At 38.5% G+C, this 16,653-nt stretch overlaps 1 protein-coding gene across 1 annotated transcript; it reads right to left on the bottom strand.

Moving 5' to 3' along the window:
* Nucleotides 1-14,760: 14,760 nt before the first annotated feature.
* On the bottom strand, nucleotides 14,761-15,702 carry LOC129010714 (olfactory receptor 9K2-like). Its single transcript, XM_054445221.1, has one exon. The coding sequence runs from the start codon at nucleotides 15,700-15,702 to the stop codon at nucleotides 14,761-14,763; it is 942 nt and encodes a 313-aa protein (XP_054301196.1).
* Nucleotides 15,703-16,653: the final 951 nt, after the last annotated feature.

Raw genomic sequence — 16,653 nt, 5'->3', positions numbered from 1 at the left:
AAAAAAAATTTTGAAGTAACTTGCAACAACTGCAGTAACCAAATAATTTATTAAATGTATTCTAAACTTAATTTGGGCCAAGCATTTTTTAAGCACTTTACAGGAATTTCATAATTTAATCATTAAAACAATTTCATATACTAATGAAAACTTTTATAAGTATATGAATACCAATAACTTTTTAAATTATACTTTAAGTTCTGGGATACATGAGCAGAATGTGCAGGTTTGTTACGGAGGTATACACATGCCATGATGGTTTGCTGCAACCATCAACCCCTCATCTACATTAGGTATTTCTCCTAATGCTATCCCTCCCGTAGCCCTTCACCCCCTAACAGGCTCTGGTGTGTGATGTTTCTCTCCCTGTGTCCATGTGTTCTCATTTTTCAACTCACACTTATGAGTGAGAACATGCTGTGTTTGGTTTTCTGTTCCTGTGTGTGTTTGCTGACAATGATGGTTTCCAGCCTCATCCATGTCCCTGCAAAGGACATGAACTCATCTTTTTTATGGCTGCATAGTGTTCCATGGTGCATATGTGCCGTATTTTCTTTATCCAGTCTATCATTAATGGGCATTTGGGTTGTTCCAAGTCTTTGCTATCGTGAATAGTGCAACAATAAACGTACATGTGCATGAGTTCTTATAGTCGAATGATTTATAATCTTTTGAGTATATACCCAGTAATGGGATTGCTGGGTCAAATGGTATTTCTGGTTCTAGATCCTTGAGGAATCACCACACTGACTTCCACAATGGTTGAATTAATTTACACTCCCACAAACAGTGTAAAAGCATTCCTATTTCACCACATCCTCTCCAGCATCTGTTGTTTCATGACTTTTTAATGATCACCATTCTAACTGGCATGAGATGGTATTTCATTGTGGTTTTGATTTGCACTTCTCTAATGACCAGCGATGATGAGCTTTTTTTCATATGTTTGTTGGCCACATAAATGTCTTCTTTTGAGAAGTGTCTGTTCATATCCTTCACCCACTTTTTGATGGCATTGCTTGTTTTTTTCTTGTACATTTGTTTAAGTTATGTGTAGATTCTGGATATTAGCCGTTTGTTGAAACTTAAAAAAGCCCTTTGTCAGATGGATAGATTGCAGAAATTTTCTCCCATTCTGTAGGTTGTCTGTTTACTCTGATGATAGTTTCTTTTGCTGTGCAGAAGCTCTTTAGTTTTTTTTTTTAATTATTATTATACTTTAAGTTTTAGGGTACATGTGCACAATGTGCATGTTAGTTACATATGTATACATGTGCCATGCTGGCATGCTGCACCCATTAACTCGTCATTTAGCATTATGTATATCTCCTAATGCTATCCCTCCCTGCTCCCTCCATCCCCCAACAGTCCCCAGAGTGTGATGTTCCCCTTCCTGTGTCCATGTGTTCTCATTGTTCAATTCCCACCTATGAGTGAGAACATGCGGTGTTTGGTTTTTTTCCTTGTGATAGTTTACTGAGAATGATGATTTCCAGTTTCATCCGTGTCCCTACAAAGGACATGAACTCATCATTTTTTATGGCTGCACAATATTCCACGGTATATATGTGCCAAATTTTCTTAATCCAGTCTATCATTGTTGGACATTTGGGTTGGTTCCAAGTCTTTGCTATTGTGAATCGTGCCACAGTAAACATACGTGTGCATGTGTCTTTATAGCAGCATGATTTATAGTCCTTTGGGTATATACCCAGTAATGGGATGGCTGGGTCAAATGGTATTTCTAGTTCTAGATCCCTGAGGAATCGCCACACTGACTTCCACAAGGGTTGAACTAGTTTACAGTCTCACCAACAGTGTAAAAGTGTTCCTATTTCTCCACATCCTCTCCAGCACCTGTTGTTTCCTGACATTTTAATGATTGCCATTCTAACTGGTGTGAGATGGTATCTCATTGTGGTTTTGATTTGCATTTCTCTGATGGCCAGTGATGATGAGCATTTTTTCATGTGTTTTTTGGCTGCATAAATGTCTTCTTTTGAGAAGTGTCTGTCCATATCCTTCACCCACTTTTTGATGGGGTTGTTTGATTTTTTTCTTGTAAATTTGTTTGAGTTCATTGTAGATTCTGGATATTAGCCCTTTGTCAGATGAGTAGGTTGCAAAAATTTTCTCCCATTTTGTAGGTTGCCTGTTCACTCTGATGGTAGTTTCTTTTGCTGTGCAGAGCACTTTAGTTTAATTAGATCCCATTTGTCAGTTTTGGCTTTTGTTGCCATTGCTTTTGGTGTTTTAGACATGAAGTCCTTGCCCATGCCTATGTCCTGAATGGTAATGCCTAGGTTTTCTTCTAGGGTTTTTATGGTTTTAGGTCTAAAGTTTAAGTCTTTAATCCATCTTGAATTGATTTTTGTATAAGGTGTAAGAAAGGGATCCAGTTTCAGCTTTCTACATATGGCTAGCCGGTTTTCCCAGCACCATTTATTAAATAGGGAATCCTTTCCCCATTGCTTGTTTTTCTCAGGTTTGTCAAAGATCAGATATTTGTAGATATGTGGTGTTATTTCTGAGGGCTCTGTTCTGTTCCATTGATCTATATCTCTGTTTTGGTACCAGTACCATGCTGTTTTGGTTACTGTAGCCTTGTAGTATAGTTTGAAGTCAGGTAGCGTGATGCCTCCAGCTTTGCTCTTTTGGCTTAGGATTGACTTGGCAATGCAGGCTCTTTTTTGGTTCCAACCACTAGCAAGACTAATAAAGATGAAAAGAGAGAAGAATCAAATAGACACAAAAAAAATGATAAAGGGGATATCACCACTGATCCCACAGAAATACAAACTACCATCAGAGAATACTACAAATACCTCTATGCAAATAAAGTAGAAAATCTAGAAGAAATGGATAAATTCCTCGACACATACACCATCCCAAGACTAAACCAGGAAGTTGAATCTCTGAATAGACCAATAACAGGATCTGAAATTGTGGCAATAATCAATAGCTTATGAACCAAAAAGAGTCCACGACCAGATGGATTTACAGCCGAATTCTACCAGAGGTACAAGGAGGAACTGGTACCATTCCTTCTGAAACTATTCCAATCAATAGAAAAAGAGGGAATCCTCCCTAACTCATTTTATGAGGCCAGCATCATCCTGATACCAAAGCCTGGCAGAGACACAACAAAAAAAGAGAATTTTAGACCAATATCCTTGATGAACATTGATGCAAAAATCCTCAATAAAATACTGGCAAACCAAATCCAGCAGCACATCAAAAAGCTTATCCACCATGATCAAGTGGGCTTCATCCCTGAGATGCAAGGCTGGTTTAATATATGCAAATCAATAAATGAAATCCAGCATATAAACAGAGCCAAAGACAAAAGCCACATGATTATCTCAATAGATGCAGAAAAGGCCTTTGACAAAATTGAACAACCCTTCATGCTAAAAACTCTCAATAAATTAGGTATTGATGGGACATATCTCAAAATAATAAGAGCTATCTATGACAAACCCACAGCCAATATCATACTGAATGGGCAAAAACTGGAAGCGTTCCCTTTGAAAACTGGCACAAGACAGGGATGCCCTCTCTCACCACTCCTATTCAACACAGTGTTGGAAGTTCTGGCCAGGGCAATTAGGCAGGAGAAGGAAATAAAGGGTATTCAGTTAGGAAAAGAGGAAGTCAAATTGTCCCTGTTTGCAGATGACATGATTGTATATTAAGAAAACCCCATTGTCTCAGCCCAAAATCTCCTTAAGCTGATAAGCAACTTCAGCATAGTCTCAGGATACAAAATCAATGTACAAAAATTGCAAGCATTCTTATACACCAATAACAGACAAACAGAGAACCAAATCATGAGTGAACTCCCATTCACAATTGCTTCAAAGAGAATAAAATACTTAGGAATCCAACTTACAAGGGACATAAAAGACCTCTTCAAGGAGAACTACAAACCACTGCTCAATGAAATAAAAGAGGATACAAACAAATGGAAGAACATTCCATGCTCCTGGGTGGGAAGAATCAATATTGTGAAAATGGCCATACTGCCCAAGATAATTTATAGATTCAATGCCATCCCCATCAAGCTACCAATGACTTTCTTCACAGAATTGGAAAAAACTACTTTAAAGCTCTTTAGTTCAATTAGATCCCATTTGTCAATTTTGGCTTTTATTTCCATTGCTTTTGGTGTTTTTGTCATGAAGCCTTTGCCCATGCCTATGTCCTGAGTGGTATTGCCTAGGTTTTCTCTAGGTTTTTTTGTTGTTTTAAGTCTGATGTTTAAGTCTTTAATCTATCTTGAGTTAATATTTGTGCAAGATGTAAGGAAGAGGTCCAGTTTCAGTTTTCTGCATGTGGCTAGCCAGTTTTCCCAACACCATTTATTAAATAGGGAATGCTTCCCCATTGCTTGTTTTTGTCAGATTTGTCAAACATCAGATGGCTGGACATGTGTGGTGTTATTTCTGAGGTCTGTGTTCTATTCCATTGGTCTATATATCTGTTTTGGTACCAGTACCGTGCTGTTACATTTACTGTAGCCTTGTAGTATGGTTTGAAGTCAGGTAGCATGATGCCTTCAGCTTTGTTCCTTTTGCTTAGGATTATCTTGGCTATACGGGCTCTTTTTTGGTTCCACATGAAATTTAAAGTGGTTTTTTCTAATTCTGTGAAGAAAGTCAATGGTAGCTTGATGGGGATAGCATTGAATCTATTAATTACTTTGGGCAGTATGGCCATTTTCACAATACTGATTCTTCCTATCCATGAGCATGGAATATTTTTCCATTTGTTTGTGTCTTCTCTTATTTCCTTGAGCAGTAGTTTCTAGTTCTCCTTGAAGAGGTCTTTTACATCCCTTGTAAGTTGTATGCCTAGGTATTTTATTCTCTTTGTAGCAATTGTGGATGGGTGTTCACTCATGATTTGGCTCTCTGTTTGTCCATTATTAGTGTAGAGGAATGCTTGTGATTTTTGCACATTGATTCTGTATCCTGAGACTTTGCTGAAGCTGCTTACCAGCTTAAGGAGATACTGGGCTGAGACAATAGGGTTTTCTAAATATACAATCATGTCATCTGCAAACAGAGACAACCTGACTTTCTCTCTTCCTATTTGAATACCCTTTATTTCTTTCTCTTGCCTGATTGCCCTGGCCAGAATTTCCAATACTATGTTGAATAGGAGTGGTGAGAGAGGGCATTCTTATGTTGTGCTGGTTTTCAAAGGGAATGCTTCCACCTTCTGCCTATTCAGTATGATATTGGCTGTGGGTTTGTCATAAATAGCTCTTATTATTTTGAGATACATTCCATCACTACCTAGTTTATTGAGAGTTTTTAGCATTAAGCACTGTTGAATTTTGTTGAAGACCTTTTCTGCATCAACTGAGATAATCATGTGGTTTTTGTCATTGGTTCTGTTTATGTGATGGATTACATTTATTGATTTGCATATGTTGAACCAGCCTTGCATCCCAGGGATGAAGCCAACTTGATCACGGTGGATAAGCTTTTTGATGTACTGCTGGATTCAGTTTGCCAGTATTTTATTGAGGATTTTTGCATCGATGTTCATCAAGGATATTGGCCTGAAATTTTCTTTTTTTGTTGTGTCTCTGCCAGGTTTTGGTATCGGGATGATGCTGGCTTCATAAGTCAGTTAGAGAGGAGTCCCTCTTTTTCTGTTGTTCAGAATAGTTTCAGAAGGAATGGTACCAGCTCCTCTTTGTACCTCTGGAAGAATTTAGCTGTGAATCTGCCTGGTCCTGGGCTTATTTTGGTTGGTAGGCTATTAATTACTGCCTTAATTTCAGAACTTGTTATTGGTCTATTCAGGGATTTGACTTCTTCCTGATTTAGTCTTGGGAGGGTGTATGTGTCCAGGAATTTATGCATTTCTTCTAGATTTTCTAGTTGATTTCCGTACAGGTGTTTATAATATTCTCTGATGGTAGTTTGTCTGTTTTCTGTGGGATCGGTGATGATATCCCCTTTATCATTTTTTATTGTGTCTATTTGATTATTCTCTCTTTTCTTCTTTATTAGTCTGGCTAGTGGCCTATCTATTTTGTTAATCTTTTCAAAAAAAATCATCTCCTGGATTCACTGATTTTTTTGAAGGGTTTTTCATGTCTCTGTCTCTTTCAGTTCTGCTCTGATCTTAGTTATTTTTTTGTCTTCTGCTAGCTTTTGAATTTTTTTGCTCTTGCTTCTCTAGTTCTTTTAATTGTGATGTAAGGGTTTCAATTTTAGATCTTTCCTGCATTCTCCTGTGGGCATTTAGTGCTATAAATTTCCCTCTGAACACTGCTTTAGCTGTGTCCCATAGATTCTGGTACATTGTGTCTTTGTTCTCATTGGTTTTAAATAACTTATTTATTTCTGCCTTAATTTCATTATTTACCCAGTAGTCACTCAGGAACAGGTTGTTCAGTTTCCATGTAGTTTTGTGGTTTTGAGTGAGTTTCTTAACCCCGAGTTTTAATTTGATTGCACTGTAGTCTGAGAGACAGTTTGTTATAATTTCCATTCTTTTGCATTGGTTGAGGAGTGTTTTACTTGCAATTGTGTGGTCAATTTTAGAATAAGTGCAATGTGGTATTGAGAAGAATGTATATTCTGTTGATTTTGGTTGGAGGGTTCTGTAGATATCTATTAAGTTGGCTTGGTTCAGAGCTGACTTCAAGTCCTAAACATCCTTGTTAATTTTCTGTCTTGTTGATCTGTCTAATATTGACAGTGGGGTGTTAAAGTCTCCCACTGTTTTTGTGTGGGAGTCTAAGTCTTTTTGTAGGTCTCTAAGAACTTGCTTTATGAATCTGGTTGCTCCTGTATTGGGTGCATATATGTGTAGTATAGTTAGCTCTTCTTGTTGCACTGATCCCTTTACCATTATGTAATGCCCTTGTCTTTTTTTATCTTTGTTGGCTTAAAGTCTGTTTTATCAGAGACTAGGATTGCAACCCCTGCTTTTTTTTTTTTTTTTTTGCTTTCCATTTGCTTGGTAAATCTTCCACCATCCCTTTATGTTGAGCCTATGTGTGTCTTTGCACATACGGGTCTCAAGAATACAGCACACCAATGGGTCTTGACTCTTTTTCCAATTTGCCAGTCTCTGTCTTTTAATTGGGGCATTTAGCCCATTTACATTTAAGGTTAATATTATTATGTGTGAATTTGATCGTGTCATTATGAAGCTAACTGGTTATTTTGCTCAGTAGCTGATGCAGTTTCTTCATAGTGTTGATGGTCTGTACAATTTGGTATGTTTTTGCCGTGGCTGGTACCAGTTTTCCCTTTACATATTTAGTGCTTCCTTCAGGAGCTCTTGTAAGGCATGCCTGGCAGTGATAAAATCTTTTAGCATTTGCTTGTCTGTTAAGGATTTTATTTCTTTTTTGCTTCTGAAGCTTAGTTTAGCTGGATATGAAATTGTGTTGAAAATTCTTTTCTTTAAAAATGTTGAATATTGGCCCTCACTCTCTTCTGGTTTGTAGGGTTTCTGCAGAGAGATCCACTGTTAGTCTCATGGGCTTCCCTTTGTGGGTAACTCGACTTTTCTCTCTAGCAGCCCTTAACATTTTTTCTTCATTTCAACTTCGGTGCGTCTGATGATTATGTGTCTTGGGGTTGCTCTCCTCAAGGAGTATCTTTGTGGTGTTCTCTGTATTTCCTGAATTTGAATGTTGGCCTGTCTTGCTAGGTTGGGGAAGTTCTCCTGGATAATATACTGAAGGGTGTTTTCCAACTTAGTCCCATTCTCCCCGTCACTTTCAGGTACACTATTCAAATGTGGGTTTGGTCTTTTCATAGTCTCACATTTCTTGGAGGCTTTGTTCATTCCTTTTCATTCTTTTTTCTCTAATTTTGTCTTCATGCTTTATTTCATTAAGTTGATCTTCAATCTCTGGTATCCTTTCTTCCGCTTGATCAATTCAGCTATCAACAATTGTGTATGCTTCATGAAGTTCTTATGCTGTGTTTTTCAGCTCCATCAGCTCATTTATGTTTTTCTGTAACCTGGTTATTCTAGTTAGCAATTCCTCTAACCTTTTTTCAAGGTTCTTAGCTTCCTTGCATTAGGTTAGAACATGCTCCTTTAGCTTGCAGGAGTTTGTTATTACCCAGCTTCTGAAGTCTACTTCTGTCCATTTGTCAAACTCATTCTTCATCCACTTTTGTTCCCTTCATGGTGAGGAGTTGTAATCCTTTGGAGAAGAAGAGGCATTCTGGTTTAGGGGATTTTCAGCCTTTGTGCACTTTTTTCCTTATCTTCAAGGATTTATCTACCTATGGCCTTTTATGTTGGTGATCTTCGGATGGGGTTTCTGTGTGGATGTCCTTTTTGTTGATGTTGATGCTGTTCCTTTCTGTTTGTTTGTTTTCCTTTTAATAATCTGGCCCCTCTGCTGCAGGTCAGCTGGAGTTTGCTGGAGGTCCACTCCTGACCTGTTTGCCTGGGTTTCACCAGCGGAGGTTGTAGAACAGCAAAGATTGCTGCCTGTTCATTCCCTAGAATCTTCATCCCAGAGGGGCACCTACCAGATGCCAGCTGGAGCTCTCCTGTAGGAGGCATCTGTCAACCCCTGCTGGGAGGTGTCTCCCAGTCAGGAGGCATGGGGGTCAGGGTCTCACTTGAGGAGGCAGACTGTCTCTTAGCAGAGCTTGAGCACCGTGCTGGGAGATCTGCTGCTCTCTTCAGAGCAGGCAGGCAGGAACTTCTAAGTGTGCTGAAGCTGCACCCACAGCTGCCCCTTCCCCTGGTGCCCTGTCCTGGGGAGATGAGGGTTTTATCTATAAGCCCCTGACTGGGGCTGCTGTTTTTTTGTTTGTTTGTTTTGTTTTTTGTTTTTTGTTTTCAGATGTGCCCTGCCCAGAGATGAGGAATCTAGAGAGGCAGTCTGGCTACAGCAGCTTTGCTGATCTGCAGTGGGTTCTGCCCAGTTCAAACTTCCTGGTGGCTTTGTTTACACTGTAAGGGGAAAACTGCCTACTTAAGCCTCAGTAATGGTGGGAGCCCCTCCCCCATCAAGCTTGAGTATCCCAGGTGAACTTCAGATTGCTATGCTGGCAGCAAGAATTTCAAGCCAGTGGATCTTAGCTTGCTATGCTCCTTGGGGGTGGGATCTCCTGAGCAAGACCACTTGGCTCCCTGGTTTCAGCCCCCTTTCCAGGGGAGTGAAATAGTTTTGTCTTGCTGGCATTCCAGGTGCCACTAGGGTATGAAAAAAAATTCCTGAAGCTAACTCAGTGTCTACTTAAATAGCCACCCAGTTTTCTTCTTAAAACCCAGGGCCCTAGGGCCCTGGTGGTATAGGCACCCAAGGGAATCTCCTGGTGTACAGGTTGTGAAGACCGTGGGAAAAGCATAGTGTCTGGACTGGAGTGCACTGTTCCTCATGGCACAGTCCCTCATGGCTTCCCTTGGCTAGGGGAGGGAGTTCCCTGACCCCTTGCACTTCCCAGGTGAGGCGACACCCCACCCTGCTTCAGCTTGCTCTCTGTGGACTGCACCCACTGTCTAACCAGTCCCAATGAGATGAGCTGGGTACCTCAGTTGGAAATGCAGAAATCACCCGCCTTCTGCGTTGATCTCGCTGGGAGCTGCAGACTGAAGCTGTTCCTATTCGGCCATCTTGCCAGTCATCTGCAGTGGACTTATTTTTAATGTAGCCTGCCTGCTGTTCATTTCCTTTTCCTAAAAATATGCTCATAATTTTGATTTAAATGCACTTTTAATTTTAGAATTATTTTAAATTTCCAGAAAAACTGTAAAGATAGTATGTAGAGGTCCTACAAACCTCTAAGTTTCCCAAATTGTTAACATCTTATGCTACTATGGAACATTTGTCACAACCAAGGAAGCAATAATGGTATATGACTACTAACTAAACCCCACAATTGATTCCATTTTTTACTAACTTTTTCCCCTAATATTTTCTTTCTTTTCTAGAATTCCATCTAGAGCACCACATTAATTTAGTTCTCATATCTCTGAGGGCCCTCTTGTCTCTGAGAGTTTCTCAGACTTCTCTTGTTTTTGATCATTTTGGCAGTTTTGAGGAGCACTTATGTGGTATTTTATAGAATATCCTCAATTCAGTTTTGTCTGATGTTTTCCTCCTGTGGAAACATGGGTGTGGGAAGGAAGACAACAGAGATAAAGTGCCATTCTCATCACATCACATCAGTAAGTATAATATATAATATATATTATCAACATAGCTTATCACTGATTATTTACTTTAACCTTGACACCCGGGTGAAAGAGTGTTTTCTAGGTTTCTCCATTATCAAGTTGTTCCCCACACTTTCTGTACGCTACTCTATATAAGCAATAGATACTCCCTTACTTTTTGGCACTATAAGATGTTTAAGCTGGTGCTTCTTTCCCTACCCCTAGAATCAGACACTTCTCCAATTATTCCTGGTTACTTTAATTGGGGAATGGTGCCAGAAAACAGAACTGGGGTGATAAATGTTTTGGTTAGTATTGCAGTGTCATTGCCTGTACACTCTCCCAACAGACAGCTAGAAAATACACATGCCAACCCATATATATATATACACATATACATAATTATTTCCATCTATATTTATAATAATCTAAAGATGAATTCCTGCTGATGTCTCCAGTACTAATCCTATACTACATGATTCACTCTTGTCTTCTTTGCTTTTAAACTTTCATTCCAGCAGTGAGAAAGCTGGAGGTCTCCAGCATTCACCACATATTCATTTATTTATCCAATCTCAGTCTACAAACACAGAACTTTCACAATTACAAACCTGTCTCCCTGTGAGAAACAACGTTACCAACTGGAGTACTATGTTCATGAACTATTGCTTTTATATTTAGTCTCATAGTTACAAGCCAAAAAGCTGTTTTCCAAAATTACTTAGGACAGCACTTTCTACCCATTCCTCTTCAGTGAGATTATGTCATACATGTATAGTACAGTGTGATTCTTTTTTCAGTCTGCATTTCACCCCAGGATCCCCTGTTCTCCTGGTTTCTTAAATTTGTAGACATAAGGTTCACTCTGTGCTACAAGGTTCAATGGGATTTGACAAATGCATAGCTTCATGTATCTGCCTCTGTAATATCATATAGATTATATCCACCACCCTGAAAATCCCCTAAAGCTCCTCTAGTCAAACACTACTCCCACCTCAAATCCCTGGAAACTACCTACCTATTTTTCTTCCTTATAATTTTACCTGTTCCAGAATATCATATGAATGTAATCCTACATTCACTTAGTAAAATGCATTTAAGATTTCTTCATATCTTTACATGAATTAAAAGTTTCTTCTTTTTTTCTTTTCTTTTCTTTCTTTCTTTCTTTTTTTTTTTTTGACAGAATTTTGCTCTTGTTGTCCAGGCTGGAGTGCAGTGGAGCAATCTTGGCTCACTGCAATCTCCACCTCCCATGTTCAAGCAATTCTCCTGCCTCAGCCTCCATGTAGCTGGGATTACAGGTGCCCACCACCATGCTCAGCTAATTTTGATATTTTTAGTAGAGACGGGGTTACACCATATTGGTCAGATTGATCTCTAACTCCTGACCTCAGGTGATCCACCCACCTGGGCCTCCCAAAGTGCTGGGATTACAGGTGTGAACCAACGTGCCCAGCCCTTTTTACTTCTAAATGGCATTCCAGGCTGGGTGTGATGGCTCACACCTATAATCCCAGCACTTTGGGAGGCCAGTGTGGGAGGATTGCTTGAGCCCATGAGTCAGGCCCAGACTGGGAAACATAAGAAGACCCCTATATACAAAAAGTTTTTTAATAAATTAATCAAGCATGGTGGCACATCACTGTGGTTCCAGCTACTTGAGAGTCTGAGGTGGGAGGATCACTTGAGTGTGGGAGGTCAAGGCTGCAGTGAGCTGTGATTGAGCCACTGCATTCCAACCTGGGCTGGAGACTCTGTCTCAAAAAAGAAAATTAATAAAAGAAATAAAGTTATAAATTCAATTTCTTTTAAAAATTTGTTTAAGAGAAAGAAAAATAAATAAATAAATAGCATTCCATTGTATAGATATACCACAGTTTGTTTATACATTCACCTACCAAAGAACATCTTGATTGCTTCCAGTTTGGGGTGACTATGATTAAGTCTGTAAACATTTACATGCAGTTTCTATTTATACACATTTGTGTGGTACAAGTGCAATTCTGTTACATGTGTAGTGGTCAAGTCAGGGCCTTTAGGGTATCTATCACTCAAATGAAGTACATTGTACCCACTAAGTAATTTCTTATCATCCATTCCCCTCACACACCATTACCTTTCTGAGTCTCCATTGTCTGTCATTTCACTCTTTACATCCATGTGTACACATTTTTAGCATCCATTTATGATTAATAACTGTCGTTAGTAAGGATGTAGAAAACAGGGAACACTTATATGCTGTTGGCGAGAGTATAAATCAGTACAACCTCTATGAAAAACAGTATAGAGGTTTCTCAAAGAACTAAAAATAGAACTACAGTTTGATCCAGGAATACCACTACTGGGTATCTACCCAAAGGAAAAGAAATCAATACATCAAAAAGATAATTGAACTTGTATGTTTATTGCAGCAGTATTCACAATAGCAAAGATTTGGAATCAACCTGAGTCCATCAATGGATGACTGGGTAAAGAAAATGTCGTATATATATACAATGGAATACTATGCAGCCATAAAAATGATGAAATCCTGTCTTTTGCAACAACTAATAACTGAAGGTTATTATCTTAAGTGAAACAAGCTGGACACAGAAAGACAAATATTTCATGTGCAGTTTTTATGTGAACATAAGTTTTCAAATCAGTGAGGTAAATACACAGAAGCACAAATGCTGGTTTGTACAGTTAATTGGCTGCATAGATGCCACACTGTCTGCTGTACTATTTTCCATCCTCAACAGCAATGAATGAGCATTCCTATTGCTCTGCATTTTCACCAGTATTTAACATTGTCAGTTTTTTAAATTTTAGCCACTTATTAGGTGTGCCATTATGCTTTGCAGACTTCTAATTAGATAAAGTCATAATCAAGGGTCTAGCCATCCTCTAGTATAAGGGCAGGCTACTACCCAAAACTGGGTCTACATGATGATCTCTATCAGAGCTCAAATTTACATCAAATGAAAAAAAAAGTTTGAAAATGCATGGAGTTCACATGTAACACTCAGTGAGACTGAATTCTGCTAGCAGACTCTTCAGCAGTTGTTCCTTGATTCGTTGAGATGCCTTAATTCCTAAACAATTACAAGACTTTTTCCCTTGTTTTTCTCTTTATTTAGTGTGCTCCACATACACACCCAATATATCCCTCTTGTTTACTTTAGCCAAAGTGATTTTCAATGTTTTACATACATGTAAACCTACCTGGAATACACTCAATAAAGCAAATGAAAAAGAGATGTTTGTAGTTGAAACACAGAAGGTGACGATATAATATTAATTGACTTATTGGAAATAATGGTAAGAAATGAATAAAATCTATTTTTTAAATAGAGAACCACATTTGGAATAGTATAAAAATGATCTTTACTGTGATAAAAGATATTGTGGTCTTTGGTTAAGAAATTTTTCTAACTTTCTAATTGGAATGCATAAGAACTGAGAAGCCTTTTTTTTAAAATTAAGATTATGTTACATGCCAGGGTACTTCTGTTCTACTATTCCCCATCTCTCCCTATTCTACTTCTCCTTTTTTAAACTTTGAAAGGAATTTGAATCATACTCCCTATGATCACTGGGATCTTTCAAAAAATTGATTCACTAAATTGATATATTCTAATATTATGGAAGTAAGCAAACATTCATGAAATAGTATGACATTTTTACAACATCCCCTTACTTCTACATCTTTCCATCAACATTACAATTTTATCCCATTGAAAAAATAAAAGAGATATAATAGCAGCAAACCTTGATACTTTCACATATAATATAAATACCCTCATTCATTAAAATACAGCATTTATATGGAGGCCGGGCGCGGTGGCTCACGACTGTAATCCCAGCACTTTGGGAGGCCGAGGCAGGCAGATCACGAGGCCAGGAGATCAAGACCATCCTGGCTAACACGGTGAAACCCCCTCTCTACTAAAAATACAAACAATTAGCCAGGGCATGGTGGCGGGCGCCTGTAGTCCCAGCATACTCCTGCTGAGGCAGGAGAATGGCGTGAACCCGGGAGGCGAAGCTTACAGTGAGCCGAGATCACGCCACTGCACACCAGCCTGGGTGACAGAGGGAGACTCCATCTCAAAAACAAAACAAAACAAAACAGCATCAATACAACAAATGTTTGGAAGACAAAATGATCACATTTAATTTTTCTTCGACTTTTAAGTTCAGCAGTACATGTGCCAGATGTGTGGGTTTGTTATGTGTGCCATGGTGGTTTACTGCTCAGATGATCCCATCACCAAGGTATGAAGCCCAGCATCCATTAACTCTTGTATTGATGTTGTATTTTAATGAATGAGGGTATTTATATTTTTCAAGTAGTATTTTGTTTCCACATTGCTATGATTTTCCTGATTCAAGCATATGCTTTTAAATGTAAATTGTTAAGTACTTCAGATTTCCAAATATGATAAAATCGATAGAAAGGATTGCTGAAGAAAGTATCAAGGTTTGCTCCTATTAAATCTCTTTTATTTGTTCAATGTTAAAGGATCTTAAGTGACTCAAGCTTGGCTCCATATTAAAAGCAAATCAAAATGAAAGAATCAATGGACCCATTAACGAGGAAATCATAAGAAAGTAGAATTAGGATAAAGCTTTTTTGTTACACAGGATTTTTCTCAAAGCTTCTTTGACATCTTTATTTCTTAGAGAGTAGATCAGAGGGTTTAACATGGGTGTAACCAATATGTAAAATACGGAAGCCACTTTGCAAAGTTCAGGATTGCTTGGAGGTGTGAGGTACACAAAGGAAACAGTCCCATAGAGCAAACTTACAACACCCAGATGGGAGCTGCAAGTGGAAAAGGCTTTCTTTCTCCCTTCACTGGAGGGGATCTTCAAGACTGAGGATACAATGTACATGTAAGATACTATAATAACAACAATTGTAGGCAAAATAATGATGACACTCAAACTCAGAGATACCATCTTATTGACAAAGAGATTAGAACAGGAAATCTTTTCAATTTGATGAGAATCACAGTAGAAGTGATCAATGACTCTGGAAGCACAGAAGGAAACTGAGAATGTTACACTGACTTGGAGGATGGAACTGACCCAGCCACAGAAATAAGAACCAGCAACCAACTGAGTGCAGAGGCGTCTTGACATGTGAACACTATAAAGAAGAGGATTGCAGATGGCACTGAAGCGGTCATAGGCCATGGCTGCCAGGATAAACCCCTCTGTTACAATGAACAGGGCAAAAAGGAATAACTGGGCAACACAACCTGCAAAAGAGACTGTCTTTTTTTCAGACAGGAAGTTGGCCATGGCTTTAGGAGCAATAACAGTGGAGTAGGAGATGTCAATGAAGGAGAGGTTGCCTAGAAAAAAATACATTGGTGTGTTCAGCTGGGAGTCAGTTACAATGATTGTCATCACACTAATGTTCCCCAAAAGAACCATGCTATAGACCAGCAGGAACAGGAAGAAGAGGAGAATGTAGAACTCTGGGCGGACCCTGAAGCCTTCAAGAATGAAATCAGTTACATCTGAATGGTTGCCTGTTACCTTGTCACCCATGGCAAGAACCTGTTAAAAGGCACAAGACAAGGTTAAAAACTGAACTTTCTGCCTATTTCTCGGGATGATAAAATATCCATTTTTAGTTATGGAAGATATTGAAATTTGTGTTGTCATGTCCTTTTGGACCCCCAATTCTGTTAGGCATGAACTGCTGCACCCTTTTATAGGAACTCAACATGAGGTATATTTTAATTACCCATCTTCACACAAATATAAGTTACTAAACTCATTGCTTTCTAATGTGTTTCTCCAAACCCAGTGCTCTTCCCATTACGACAATGTGCCTTTCACTCTTTTCTTTATACCTGTTTAGATCCTCACTTGATATTCATGGTAAGTTTAATATACACTAACTGAAAGTTTTGAGAGATGTATAAATATTTGTTGTCATCTTTAGCTGGTAATTTCAAATTTATTTTATTCTTAATAATGCTTCTATTTTACAATAGAAGAATCAAATTTAAAAATGATTTAAGACTCCATGAATAGACATTAGACATTAATAGGGTATTAACTGTTTGTGATAGTTTGAAATAGGTTACCAAGGGATTTAATTGAGTCTCCTAAACTTAAAAAAAAAAAAAAACCCTTAAAAATAGAATGCACCATCACCTTCGTAAAGTGGACAAAGTGCAGACACATTACCAGGAAAAGAAATCCATGAACCTTACAAATCCTGCACAGGTCTGTCAAGAAGCCAATTTAATCTTAAACACATGTGGAATTAAAAAAAAAAGGAAGCTTCAACACAATAAATTGACTAAAATTTTTAGCTAGGAAAAAAGTATTAATTTTGAGAGCTTTTCTTTTTCTTTTTTTTTTTTTTTTGAGATGGGGTCTCACTCTGTTGCCCAGGCTGGAGTGCAGTGGTGCGATTGTGGCTCACTGCAACCTCTGCCTCCTGGGTTTAAGCGATTCTCCTGCCTCAACCTCCAGAGTAACTGGGAC

Source organism: Pongo pygmaeus, chromosome 10 (assembly GCF_028885625.2).
Source record: "Pongo pygmaeus isolate AG05252 chromosome 10, NHGRI_mPonPyg2-v2.0_pri, whole genome shotgun sequence".
In the NCBI taxonomy this organism is placed as follows: domain Eukaryota; kingdom Metazoa; phylum Chordata; class Mammalia; order Primates; family Hominidae; genus Pongo; species Pongo pygmaeus.
The sequence above is the reverse complement of the archived record's forward strand: the minus strand, read 5'-3'. Positions and strand labels throughout refer to the sequence as shown.

Excerpts from the sequence above, each read along its gene's own strand:
- LOC129010714 (XM_054445221.1), bottom strand. The coding sequence starts at position 15,702 with ATGGGTGACAAGGTAACAGGCAACCATTCAGATGTAACTGATTTCATT.